This window comes from Portunus trituberculatus, chromosome 48 (assembly GCF_017591435.1).
Source record: "Portunus trituberculatus isolate SZX2019 chromosome 48, ASM1759143v1, whole genome shotgun sequence".
Taxonomy (NCBI): domain Eukaryota; kingdom Metazoa; phylum Arthropoda; class Malacostraca; order Decapoda; family Portunidae; genus Portunus; species Portunus trituberculatus.
In genome coordinates this window covers 21,640,923-21,655,715 of record NC_059302.1, presented here as the reverse complement: position 1 = coordinate 21,655,715, position 14,793 = coordinate 21,640,923, and the positions used below count along the sequence as shown (strand labels likewise).

At 39.5% G+C, this 14,793-nt stretch overlaps 2 protein-coding genes across 14 annotated transcripts in view; both read right to left on the bottom strand.

Moving 5' to 3' along the window:
* The window catches only part of LOC123498725, a 51,091-nt gene extending 41,787 nt beyond the window's left edge, over positions 1-9,304 (bottom strand). Inside the window, exon 1 of the mRNA XM_045246123.1 lies at positions 8,903-9,304. The gene's annotated coding sequence lies outside the window, so the exon portion shown is untranslated. The remainder of the gene's footprint in view (positions 1-8,902) is intronic.
* A 955-nt stretch (positions 9,305-10,259) lies between these two features.
* The window catches only part of LOC123498724 (src substrate protein p85-like), a 32,533-nt gene continuing 27,999 nt past the window's right edge, over positions 10,260-14,793 (bottom strand). For all 13 annotated transcript variants that reach the window (XM_045246109.1, XM_045246113.1, XM_045246112.1 and 10 more), the window contains 3 exons: positions 14,383-14,518; positions 13,984-14,039; positions 10,260-13,477 (listed from right to left, as the gene is read on the bottom strand). In XM_045246109.1, the coding sequence (XP_045102044.1) occupies positions 13,388-13,477; positions 13,984-14,039; positions 14,383-14,518 (282 nt within the window). In that variant the 3' untranslated portion in view covers positions 10,260-13,387. The remainder of the gene's footprint in view (positions 13,478-13,983; positions 14,040-14,382; positions 14,519-14,793) is intronic.

Genomic DNA, 14,793 nt, shown 5'->3' with positions numbered 1-14,793 from the left:
GATTTAAGAGGGAGGTTTCAAGACATTTATCCTATTCTTGTGGCTAACTCTCTCTCTTAGACCTGCTTGGGAGACTGGCATCTCAGTAGGTCTTTTTGTTTAATGGGTTTTTTTGTTGCCCCTAGCCAGATTTCTCCCTGCACATAAAAACAAGTGACTCCCAGAATAGCTTTGGTAATTGGTGGTGGTGATCGTGGTGTGTTGGTTTTCCACAGGTATGGCAAGACGGGGGGGGGGGTTATTTTGAGGCAGTGACTATATATTGGTGGAATTCTTGCCAATACATCCCTGCCAAGCAATGCCCTTCCTTCATTCCTTCAATCATTTAATTTTTCAGCACAGAGAAGTATATTTGTGGTGGAGGCCATGAAGAAAAATAGATATACACGTGTTGAGGATTGTAAATAAATGCTGTGTATATTTCATAATGGTTAATGTACTTCATGACTGGTGATATTTAAAACTGGTTCTCTTTATTATCTTTTATAAGGGGACAGGAGGTGACACTATCATTTTTTGCTGTTCTTAATCCCATCACTATTAATCCTACTATTAATCCATCACTGCCATTATCTATCACAAGTCAATACCTCAGCCCACACTATCATTATTAATATTTGTAGAAGCTGTAGAAACATTTAAAACTCTCATCATTGCTACTGTTAATCCCTTCCCATCACTATTAATTCTACTACAATGATCCTTCACTATTACTTATCCAGAGTCATTATTTCTGCCCACCTTATCACACACACTGCTAATCACATCCTCTGCCACTCACATTATCATCCAGCCTGGTAATATCCATCAAGAGCAATTTCCCTGCTCACATAAAAACTCTCTCTCTCTCTCTCTCTCTCTCTTCACTTTGTGGCAAATGATACGTTTGACATAAGTAGGCAGCAAATAGCAGGCTTTCCCTACGTCCATTTACTTTTAATACACGCATGTCATTCACCTACAGTGCAATGGTGGGGGTTCAGGTAGGGGGAGGCAGGGGGAACTGTCACCCACCACCACCACCACTAGCTACACTATCACTGCCTCCAGGACTACTCACATTCCACCATCAGAAGACCGACGACAAAGCGAATGATGATGATATTCCATTAAACTTTTACTGACCTGCATAACTCTTCCTCACAAATATCACCTCTGACACACACACACACACACACACACACACACACACACACACACACACACACACACACACTCTATTTCCTACATAATCAGTAAGAAACAAAAAAATTTACCAAAACCAAAATGTAGCATAAGAAAAACTAGATTAGAGAGAGAGAGAGAGAGAGAGAGAGAGAGAGAGAGAGAGAGAGAGAGAGAGAGAGAGAGAGAGAGAGAGAGAGAGTTACTTCATCTGATTACTGATAAGGCAAGAGTGACATGATTGAGATAATGCTCCAGCTACACCACACTTCACAGTTTAAGATCACCAGTAATCACCAGCATCTTTATCCCAATCATCCTTCACATCTAATACCTACACATAAGCTACACAAGACTCAAGTGGCTGGTTCATCTTCCTCATCTTCCTCCTCTTTTCTGGAAGCACTGAGGCGACACACACACACACACACACACACACACACACACACACACACACACACACACACACACACACACACACACAGGAAATGAGACACAGGTAAAAAGTAATATTGCCAGGATTGCAAACTGTGTCATGGAAGGAAGGTTAGCACTCTGAGTCTCCAGCGAGCCTTTGTGTCGCAGCAGAACGCACACTTGTCTCTGTCTCTCTTTCTCTCTCTCTCTCTCTCTTAGTGGCAATGAGTCTCTGATAAAAAGAAAGGCTGCCTCAAGGTTTGGTCTGCTCACAAGAACGGTGATATTTTCTCTCTCTCTTTTTTTTATGAAGTATGTAATGTGACTGCTTGACTGTACTGATTCTCTCTCTCTCTCTCTCTCTCTCTCTCTCTCTCTCTAATGGTTGAGCATATAATTCTCATCCATGTGTCACAAACCAACTACACTGTTAAAAAATCTTGGTCATTTTATCCAAGCAGCAATAATTTAAAGCCACCAAAATTATGAAGATTAAATTAAAGCACTAACTACAATGCCTCAATTAATTCATGAAACCACTGACCATTGCAGTAAACAATAGCATATTAATAGAGTGGTAATATTCAGAATCACATCAAGATAGGAAGCCACAGTGCTATAGTTACTTATCACTTCATATATTGGCTTATGTCACCTCAATTCACACACACACACACACACACACACATCCGTTATCCATTACTTTATCACATGGAAGGACAAGTTTCATGTTTACACAGGTCAGCCCTTGACATGTGGTGGGTGATGGAGGTGTGCCAAACAGACTGGTTATGCACTCACTCCATCTGTCTGCCTTGCCTCCCAGCTCCCTCATAAGTGACACAAAGACAGGAGCCAAGAGTGTAAAGATTTGCTGGGTACATGACACACCTGATTACTTCACACTTCCTGCTGCTTCATAAATCATCACACACACTGACACTACAAACCAGCCTTCGTAATTAAACACACTACACACTAGCCTTCTTAATCACAAACACACTACACACTACACACCAGCCTTCTCAATCACAAACACACTGCACACCAGTCTTCACAATTACAAACACTACACATTATTATTGCTGCAAAGACATCACTCAAACAATTCACTCATAATGTTGACAGGATCCAGTCACATTACCAATAATCCAACTGAGATGCATATGCTCCTCATGCAACTAGTTAACTGTACTGCAGCAAAAACATGTAATGGTCTTGCTATTGTTTCAGTAACATGATATCAGTAAGTGATGCAGGATATTAGCCCTCATCATAGACTACAGTGCCCTTGAACTCCCCCACCCACAAGTTTACACCAGTGAGGCAAGACCAGGACTCATAACCCTTCACAGAAAAGCTTGAGTCAAACTTGTGCCACCTCAACACAAGGAGCAAAGCAGACGCAAGGGATGTGGTAAGATCTTATGACAGCCAGGAATGTGAGGTATATTTAACACAGCTGTGCACATAAAGAGGTCTGAGTACTAGCATGTAATCTTTCCACCACCAAAAGTAAGGTGAAATCAAGCATATACCACCATTAAAAGAGGAATGAGAGGGACGTGCCATGAAGTATATTTAACACAGCTGTGCACATAAAGAGGTATGAGTACTAGCATATATTCTTTCCACCACCAATAGTAAGGTAAATCAAGTATATACCACCACTATGAAAGGAATGAGTGGGATGTGAGGCAAGTCAGATATGAAATAAAGTGCTGTCAAAGGGGAATATGAAAGAATGAATGAGAAAAGTGTGGAAATGAAGACACGACTACTACTAGATAATCTTTTCTTCATGAATAGTAAATGTCATGTGGGGATAAAAACAAACATCTGAAGAGGAATGTGAAGCATGTAAAAATGTGTGTGCATCCATGTGGGTGTTTAGGCTTCGTGACAAAAACATACTACATTAATCAACACCATTCCACATCACAGCAAACTTGAGAGAGAGAATACTCACAGACAGAATAAAAGAATAAAAGACAGATACTCCTCATGTAACCAAAAAAGGAACAGTTCCAGCTTGGCTTCAACGAGTTTCAACAAGCCTGAACACATTGAAGACCCATCATATACTTGCTTTCACTTAACTTACCACTGAGACACACACCAGTAAATCCAACTTTTTCACCATTATATAACACTGAATCATCCTTTTCACTATCATGTACTAGTAAATCTCCTCACTGACACATTAGTAAATCCAACTTTTTCCCCATTACAACACTAAATCACCCTCTTCACTATCATATACTAGTAAATCTCCCTAATAAACTGTGGAACTTTCTACCTACTACTGTATTTCCATTTTCCTGTGACCTGAAATGATTGAAGAGTGAGGTTTTTCAAGATATGTATCCCATTCTTTTGGCTAACTCTCTCTGAACTGCTCGTGGACTGACATCTAAGTGGGCCTTGTGTTTACTACCTGCTACTGTATTTCCATTTTCCTACACCCTGAAGTGATTTGAAAGAGGTTTTTCACAACATTTATCCCATTCTTTTGGCCAAATCTCTCAGACCTGTTCAGGAACTGACATCTAAGTGGGCCTTTATGTTTAGTCTTTTTTGTTGACCTTAGCCATATTTTCCCCCTTATATAAAGAAGGGAAAAATATATAAGCTCTTTTCCACAATCACATTAAGCTACATTGATCAAAATTGTCAAAAAATCCACTTGTTTCTCAGATCCTGGTTTAGTTAACGACGATGAACGCTTTTCTGGGGAACTACTGCACCAAACCAAACTAAAATAGTGCCCATTACTCTAAACAGTGTAAATAGAAGTAGAAATTCATATCATCCATGTGTGTGTGTGTGTGTGTGTGTGTGTGTGTGTGTGTGTGTGTGTGTGTGTGTGTGTGTGTGTGTGTGTGTTTACTTTCATATCTATATTATGTTTACTTTACTGTCAATTTTGCTCATTACTTATTTATTTTATTACGAAATTTAAAGCATCATTTTATTCACACGATACTGAAGCCTTCATCAACCGTCAACCTTGTCTGCCATCTGTTTACCTTTAATCTTCCTTAACTGTAACATCTAACAATCAATTCATAAAACCCAAAAGCACCTTATAAACTGACCAACATCTAATTACAACCCTTCACATTCCCAGAAATAAACAAAACTATAAATTTAAGGGAATATTTCAAAACAAAGCTGGAATAAATTGTAAATTGAGAGAGAGAGAGAGAGAGAGAGAGAGAGAGAGAGAGAGAGAGAGAGAGAGAGAGAGAGAGAGAGAGAGAGAGAGAGAGAGAGAGAGAGAGAGAGAGGAGAGAGAGAGAGAGAGAGAGAGAGAGAGAGAGAGAGAGAGAGAGAGAGAGAGAGAGAGAGAGAGAGAGAGGACAGGCTGACAAGCTTGGATAATGAAAGGTTTGGGTCTCCTACCTATACTTTGTTGTGAAAGGAAGGAAGGAAGGAAGGAAGGAAGGAAGGAAGGAAGGAAGGAAGGAAGGAAATAGAAAGACACATAACTCATAAGTACCTAAAAGTAATTAAGAAAGTACCAGTGCATCAGTAAAGAGAACCAACAAAAAGACAAGATTGGGAGAAGCATTTAACAAGTACAAATATTTGGCCATGAACAACAGTGAATGCATTAACACTAACACAACTTGCAAGGGAAAATTCTAATCTAAAAATGAAGGAAATATCTGAGGAGTACAAATATTTGGCTATGAATATGCTAACTGACTTCACGAATAGTAACTGCAGTAAAAAATGAAGAAAATATGTGACAAATGTAAACGTCTGGCAGCAAAGAGCAACAAATCAGTGCTCACAACTTAAACATCCTTCAATACTGGGACATATTATTACCTTGAAATTTCTGTACAATTAGACCATTTTACTAACATTAAGAAGGGTCTATGGAGCTTAAAAGATTGATGGCCAGAGTCTTTATTATTTCAATCCCACACATGAGTTTCTGAAGCCGTATAAAATCACCAAATAGTAAGCAGAATGAATATGAAAATACGTCATTGTACTGGAGGGGTTAAAAAAAACATGAAATGAGTGAGAAATTCAATAGAAACCCACCAAAAGTAAATATATATATATATATATATATATATATATATATATATATATATATATATATATATATAGCGTACATATCAACAAATATAATAATTGAACAGAACTGACCCCCATCAATAACTTGAGCCAGCATTACTAAACCACATACCCCATGAATAAGACAGCAGTTACCAGACACCTACTCTTCCAATCAGTTATCAATATGCAGTGCTTATATCACACAGTCACACACGAAGGTTGGGCAGCCACTACTTCAAACGCCACCTTATCAGATATCATCACTTCGAGAAAAACACAAGTACGAATAAGATGTTGCTTTCACACACACTCACCAACCCCTAAAAGCCTTGCCATTGAAATAAACCACAACAATAGTTAACCAGTACTCTCAATCATTCATCCCTTTCTCTGGTGCACTCTAGAACTCCCTGCCTGCTTCTGTATTTCTATCTTAACAAACCAACCAAGTTTTAAAAGCCTTGCCATTGAAATAACCACAGCAGGAGTTAACCAATACTCTCTTTCATTCATTCCTTCTCTGGTACACTCTGGAACTCCCTATCTATTTCTGCATTTCTATCTTTACACACCAACCAGTTTTTAAAAGCCTTGCCACTGAAATAACCAAAGTTAAGTATTACTAGCTAAATATGAATCTCTAATGCAAGAGTTAACCAGTACTCTCAATCAGTAATCCCTTTGTCTGGTGCACTCTGGAACTCCCTGCCTGCTTCTGTATTTCCATCTTCCTATGACCTGAAATTACTGAAGAGGGAGGTTTCAAGACATTTATCCCATTCTTTTGGCTAACTCTCTCTTGGACTTGCTCAGGGATTAGCATCTCAGTTGGGCATTAACCCCTTCAGTACTGGAATGCATTTCTACATTGAGTTTTGGTTATGATTAGACCATTTTATTTACATTAGGAAGGGTCTATGGGAGTCAGAAAGTTAATGGCCCCAGTCTTCACTATTTTAATCCCTACATGAGTTTCTGAAGCTATATAATCACCAAATAGTAACTAGAATGAATAGAAAAACATGTCATGGTAGATAGGTTGAGTCAGTAGGAATTATCTGTCAGTGATTATAAAACCCACACATGAGTTATCAGTGATCCTTAAGAGACAACAGAGCTTATCTTCAAGTGATCCTTTAGACTACAGTACCAGGAAGCATTTTCATATTCATTCTGGTTACTATTTGGTGATTTCATACAGCTTCAGAAACACATGTTAGGGTTAGAATAGTAAAGATTGGCCATTAATCATTTGACCTCCACACACCCAATGCAAATAAAATCATCTATTCATACCTTAAAATATCAAGGTAAAAATGTGTCTCAGTACTGAAGGGAAATCTAGCTAAAGGTAAAAAATCACAAACAAAACTGCCCAGTTAGTGAACCTCAAGACACCCCAACCCCACTAAAAGGAATGCTCTAGAAGTGGTGTCATAACTTGTAAAAAAGTTACTCCTGTCTTTCCTCTGTATAGCTTTGTTTTACTATTATTATTATTTCTATTATCACCACTACTATACTTTTGTTTGTATAGTTCTGTGTCATCCCTGTGTTGTGTACAGTGCTATAATGCTTCACTGTCTTAATCTTATGGCTCAGATGTGAAGAATTTGTCACTGTTGTTGTTGTTGTTGGTGGTGGTGGTGGTGGTGGTGGTAGTAGTAGTAGTAGTAGTAGTAGTAGTAGTAGTAGTAGTAGTAGTAGTAGGTGGTGGTGGTGGTGGTGGTGGTGGTGGTGGTGGTGGTGGTGGTGGTGGTGGGGGTGGTAAAAGTAGTAGTAGTAGTAGTAGGAAGTAGTCAGGAAGATGTTGATAACAGAGATGGTGATGAATGAAGATCAATAGATGACACTTTACAGGAAGGCTTGATAAGATACAACATTACAACCACCACCAACACAATGTCTACTAACACACACACACATGGCAAAGTGTACTGAATATATAAAACTAACAATTCTATCTAACAACTAACATAAAGAAAAAAAACACACAGGAGGTACTCTTAACATACCCACAATACCCTCACAAAATACAAATATACACTAAATATATAAATCTAAGCCTCATATTTCTGACCCTTCCACAACTAGTAATTCCTTCCCATTTGATATCTATTCACTAACCACAAAGGCTATCAGTCCTTTAGGCAACAAAACTCATATTGGATAACTAATCCTAAAAGAAAAAAAAAAAAAACATTGTGTTGAGGATTACAGCACACTCAGGCATTCATGAGAGCCAGTGTTCCTTGAGATGCATGAAAGAGGTTTGCTTGACAATATGATCAGTTTACAGTATATTCAGTCAACTAACCACGAATTATCAGTCACTGCACACTGTAACCCACGATTCATAAGAGTCAGTGTTCCTTGAGATGAATGAAAGAGGTTTACTTGACAATATGATCAATTAACAACATATTCACTCAACTAACCACAAATTATCAGTCAATGTACACTAAAACCCACGACAGATGCAAGTTTCATCTAAAAATATGGTCTGTTACTATATATAGCCAGCATACCTAACACACGGGGTTGGCTTGGGCTGCCTACACACACACACACACACACACACACACACACAGAGAGAGCTACCATTAAAAACTACAACCACCACTGCGCATTGCTATTATGTCAAATAGTAGGTAGAACACTTCCCTACCACCTCTACCACACGCCACCACAATCCTTTCAACGAGAACGAGAGAGAAGTCAGAGAACACCACAAACAAAATGGCAAACCACACACACACACACACACACGTACATACACACATACAGACAAGCTCACATATGCACCTCACTACCAAATCCTTTTAACTTCCCGCTCGATCTTCTCCCGAGGGACGCCAAAAGACAACATGGGATTTGAAAAGCGGGAAGAGGTCGGAAGGAATCGTGAGATCCTTCGCTTCCCGCCCCTTTTCCCAAACCATCCCAAGCACCTTTTTAAGCCCCTAAACTCACACAGACGCCCTCCCCTGATACCCCACAGTACGATATATACTCAGAGTTTCAAATACAACGAAGGAAATTATTTAATAACCCCAGAAATAGCGTTGGACAGATATTAAAGAGATTATTAAAAGTAGGTATTCTTTTCAGGTAAATCTTTGCGAGTTTTCACTGTGGACATTAGGGAAGGAATAAGTAAAGGGTAAGTGAATAGAATGTGTGGATAAATCAGTAGGAAAAGAAGTAAAGTGACCAAAATAAGAGAGGGCCGTTGTTTGCTTACCTTCCCGTGCGGTGTGTAGTGTGATTGCCTCGCTGTCTGGCCACGCTGGGGTAAATCCTGTATGGAGGGACGTCAGGGGCTACTCACGCCTCACATGTCACCCTCGAGAACCACCACAACACTCACAAACACTAATATCGCCGCCTCAAAATAATGTAAACATGGAGGTTCAGCCCCTCATCAACACTGTTACTGGCCCGTCACGCCGACTTCCGCCCGTGTCCCGCTGTCCACGGCCGCTCAGGGGGATCAGCTGCACGTACAGGGTTGCCCAGTGGGAGTGCGGGGAGCTAACACCAATTTGTGTGGGTCTGACAGGGTGTTTTCAGGAGCGGGAGTGTGGTGTGAGTGCTACAGGTCAGCCATCTTGGAGCGCCGCCACGGGGGCCTCGAGCACGGCGCCCCGCACTGCGCACGCCTACACGGCTGCGTCTCTTTCCTTGCCTTCATTATGTTCATATTTCAACATAGTTTGCCTGTTTACTTCCTTCTCATTTCTTGCACGGATATTTAAACCTGCTTTTTATTGTGTTTTAAGTGTTTTGTTACCGTGTTTGAGTGTTTCCGTACCTGTTTTGGTTGTTATTGTTTTGGGACAAACAGACGCGCCACTAAACGTTTCATACAGGATCATATTTTCGATTTTAATTTTGAAGAAAAATATTTGCACTTCTCCCTGTAAATACTCTCAGAGTGGTCATTATCACTTATAGACACCTTACTATATAATGATACATTTTGTTGTTATGCCAGCATCCGTATTACTGCAATGTTTGTTCAGTACTTATATTCATTATAACTGCCTTTACCCCGAGGCTATCATTTTGACTCATGACTTAAAATAGCTCCCATATGCCATAATACACTCATAGGATGTGCCTGTTTTGACATATTTGACAATCTTAAACCGCTCGCAGGCGTAGCTCACCCCTAACTTGTACAAAGCACTGCGACACCAACATTTCCCTATAATTCAAACTCCACGCAATTTAATTTTACTTTGTTTCCCTCTCCTTTCCTTACTTCAATAAAAACGTTACATTTTGAGGCCTACATAAGCGAGATACCTCCTGTTTTACGTAACAAATAGTAAGCCTACTACCACTAGGCTAGCCTAGGCCTACCTACTAGCGCAGTACCCCATTGCTGCGCGGCTTACAAGCCTCACATCTGTCTCTGAGTGTGTTCCCTGCAGTACCCAGTCACCCTGCGCCATACAAAAATGTTCCCCAGCCTATATGAACTCCAATGTTCCAAGTTGTGTACTGCAAAACATCATAAGAGCGTTTTTGTGCTGTCAACTAATACTACGGTACCTCTTAGGCAATCCATGCATTCGTAAATAAAACCATACAAATGATTTATCGGCTTTTATTCATATCTAAATTATTCTTAATATATACATTTTAAATAAAAACGCAAAATCATTAATAATGGCAACATCAATTATCAAAAAAATGTTTGTATATATAGTTATTTTATTACTCTGTCCGCACAATGTAATACACTAATAGGAATCAGATTTCTTCTTTGTTGTAACATCAATCCCTGCCCACCAGTGAGCCAGGAAGAGTTTGTTAGGAAGTAGAATTTGAGTACTAAAGGTTATAGCGATATGACGCAGTTACGCGGCCGATCAATGACCGCTCAACGTTCTCCATAAACTTTGCCTTCACCAAAAATACTTCGTCCAACACCATCAAAATGTGAAAAAAAACATCAATAAATAATACAAAACACGACTCCTTATTACCATCATGACCATTAGTATTTTTTTCCCTTGGCGGCAGGACAAAAATGGGTAAATATATGAAATAAATACGGATTACAAAATACCATCCATTAACCATACGAAATTGTTCCCCAAGAGCCTTTCAACTCGAGAATTAAAGTTCTTCCTTGGCCTGTAAAACGATGAAGGAAAGATCTGTCATTCATCAAGAAGAGTAGCTATGATGATAAACACAAGGCATTCACAGTCCTTCACCAGTTCACCTCACCATTCACTCACTCAAAACCCTCACGTACAGAAAAGTATTACTACCATTTTGAAGTGGAAGCCATTATTATAACATACAATGATATCTCTTCCCTAGATCACATCCCAATCCCTGATGCATGTTTATTCTCCAGTGAATTCAAGCGGTATATATTGTAAACTGATTACTAAAAACCCTGTAATATTAAAACAACACAGTCGCGGTCATAGGTTAACTAACATACCACACTCGCTCTGTGTTAAGTGTTTTCCCTTATGTTAAATCATGTGATCCATCAATTGCCAGGGTTTGTAGGGAGACTGTCACCAGATCACAGAATATAACAATGAAGGAGAAAACTTGCCACAGCAGACATGAGTGAAGGTTGTTGAGCTTCTGACCTGGACTGTACCAAGAAGACACAACATTGTTTGATCTAAGAGGCATTAAAATTACATACCAGACACCATAATAGACACTAAGTGAAATATTTTGTAAATTGATTAAAAACACATTTTGACATTTCCTTACACTTAATATAATGTTTGATTGACAGGTATAATTCAAACACAAAAGGAACCAACAGTAATCTAAATGAGAGGACACTGTTTGCTACTGTACTATTTTTGATATTTATGCTAACACTCAGCCACTGTAAGGCAAACACACTTGGCTGTTTGCTACACTGTTGGGGCTGAGTGAGCCAGGAACATCTCACTCCCCATGCTCTTATTAATGCAAATATTGTGTCTATCTTTGTCTCTCTTGATCTCTCTCTCTCTTCTCTTTTAACAGTTTCATGTAACTTTAGCCTTCCTATACCACTCTCAGTTGACAAAAAATCTTACATAAATTGAGATAAGTTTATGTTGTGGATGTTAACAAATTTATTTTTTAGTTTACTACTTGACACAATGAATACAAATGTAGGTTTGAGGTGTCTATCGTCTCTTTCTTTTAATAAGCCCTTGGTACTTACAAGACATGAGGGGGTGCAAAACTTGTCTCCAAATTCACTATGAATAATGAGAAAGTGGTTGAATTATGGGGTGTGGAGACTTGAAACCTCCCCCTATAATTATATACCTAATTCAGCCCTCCCCAGACCATGATGATGCCTCAGTTATCCCACTTAAGGAAAATATCAGCCTGATAAATAAATAAACAGTGCATGTCTACTTGCCTAGAGCTCATTAAATCTGGAGAAGTATATATGTATTGGTGCTATTAATCTGCATTACTGTGAATAAATATATGGCCAATTTTGCCTATGACTGAAACATTCATGCTTTGAGCTAAGTAACTATTCATGCTAAGTACAGCACAGGGTAAGTGGGTAAGTGACAAGGAGGAAGAGGAAGAAAAGGATTAGAACAGTATCAGGAGTTTGTTGCACCACAAGTTGTCTTTACATGCTGTTTGCTTCAATTTTTTTTCTAGCCACTGCATATGAAGTTAGTCCTTACAAAAGTCATCTACTATTGTGTGGATGGAAAATTTTACATCTCTTCAAGCTGTGTATCAAATTGTTTCTTTGATAAATTGTCTAGACGTCAAAATATTGTAATGCTAAAAATGCTTTTCTGTCTGGCATTCCTCATGAATAACTACGACTTACTTGTCTAATGCAACTAGTACACAAATTTGTAATGTCTCTGTGTGAGCCTCTGATGACACAAAGATATGCACTCTCCAATGTACACACACACACACACACACACACACACACATCTCAGTGTGACCTGACACACCTCCAGGCATGTGAGGAGGTACAACCATGTGCACTCATCTATAATCACATGTACACACTGTAATAACCTATTAGCTCAATTGCAGGACCCAACAATGATAATTTATATATATTAAAAACATATAAAAACCTATGTAACTAAATAACAAAAATCAGGATAGAGACAACAGCATAATAGCACAAACCTACATAGTGAAGACTGAAGGGCTTCTGTTGTCTCTAACTGCATCATCAAAATAAAAGAGCACCAAATAAAACTGGGTAAATAGGTACATCAGTAAAACAAAAAGATGAAAAAAGCTGGTCAGAGATGACAATACAGCCAAAACCTGCCTAGTGTGAGCAGTTGGTAAAACTCAACCATCCTAATTAATGACTTTGTATATAGTAATTAATACTTGGCAGGCAGGTTGCTCTATCTCACCACCTAGCAAGACTCAGCAGTGGCCTAAACCTGTTACCATGAGCAGTAAAACAGCGATCAGCTGAGATAGTAATAAAATACCCTAACAATTTGGCAACTGCAGCTTCTTTATAAAAACAATAACTTCCTGATTTTTATCACAAAGAGTCTACAGTGTCTACCTCAACAATTGCAACAACAATGAAAGCCTCCCTGGCAGCTGACATTGATGCTCTGTGATGTCAGCCGTCAGCTGAGCCAGGCCGGCGCTGTGGTGGTCTGGGGCATCTAATCCATTTGGCTGAGTGTCATCTGTGTCTGGAGTGACCTTGAGTCCTCCAGAGCGGCTGATCTCACTGCGTGGGGCTGTGCAGCTGGACATAATTGGCTGGAAACAGTCCGTACTGGCCATTGCACCAGCCACGCCACCAGCCTTCATCAATCTGTGGGCAAACACACACACATCACTCTATCAGGCTCACTCAGAGTTCAAAGAACTGAGAATGTGCTTTTGATACAGCTTGAGGTGAGCTACAGGGAATGAAACAGAAAAGGAATAGCATGACGAGTAACTAGTGTCTTTCCAGTTTCCATTACATTACTAAGTACACCAGGATGAAAGAGTGTGAAAAATAATGAGGCAGAGTAATGTTGTTATGTCTGATGGTGACTATGTTGTGCCTGTGTTGTTCCGTCTGGGTTAAGTTATGTAACTATTCGAGAGATGCAGCATAACAAGCATGACACTCAAGGTTGGATGCAATATAGTGAACCTTTTGTCTGTTTGATAGACTGATAAGCTCACTGATAGTGCTTTATAACTGATAAGGAAGACATAGTTTGCTTGTGATCATATCAATCATGACCTGATTTCTACTGAGATAGCAAGATGTGAGATAGAAAGGAAAACAATGGAAATGAAAGGAGAACAAGACAGACAGTGGCTTACCATTTCAATGTTGGTCAGGATGTCATCAGGATCAAAGGAGATCTCATCTGTGTCAGCTGTAGAAATGGGGAAAAGCATTAACACATCATAACACTTCTGAAGTCTAAACAAGCAAATACAAATGCTTGCTAATACATCTGGTGTTTCAATGACTACTAATACATTTTGAGTAATCTTCCTTTTTTGATGCTACAAGACACTAATGTTGCTACAATAAAGAATTTAGTCTACAGATTTTTCTGGAAACTCACCACCTTCACTACAACATCACACGCTAACTTCAAACATGGCCTCTTTTGTTTGTTTTAAAGTTTCCATGCTTTCAACACCACCACTAACAAGTGATTGCTCAACAGACTCTGCCTTTGTTTCCCTAGTGTCACCACCACTGCTACTCACCGGCCTGGTAGTCAAACAGAGCAAATGCTGTGATGCCCATGGACTCATCCTGTGGTGCATCTGTGGCTGGTGTGGTTGGTGGGGGAGAAGCAGAAGCGGGTGCAGCGGCTGGCTCCTGACGGGTGACCACCGGGCTCTGTCTCCCAATAACACAGGGAGGAAGGGAAGTAGGGAGGCAGAGGAAGGGAAGGAAGGAAGAAACAATTCGATTAAAATCAGTCATCAGTAACATCACATGAATCTTACCTTTTTATTTTAGTTATCAGTGCTCAATCAGCAGAGAAGGCAGTGTCTCAATAAAATGTTTGAACAAATGTGTACAGATCAACACTAGTGACTGGCAACAGGACACAGGACACAGGACACAGGATCCAAGCTGGACAGGTGAACAAACAGAACTCAGGACTACAG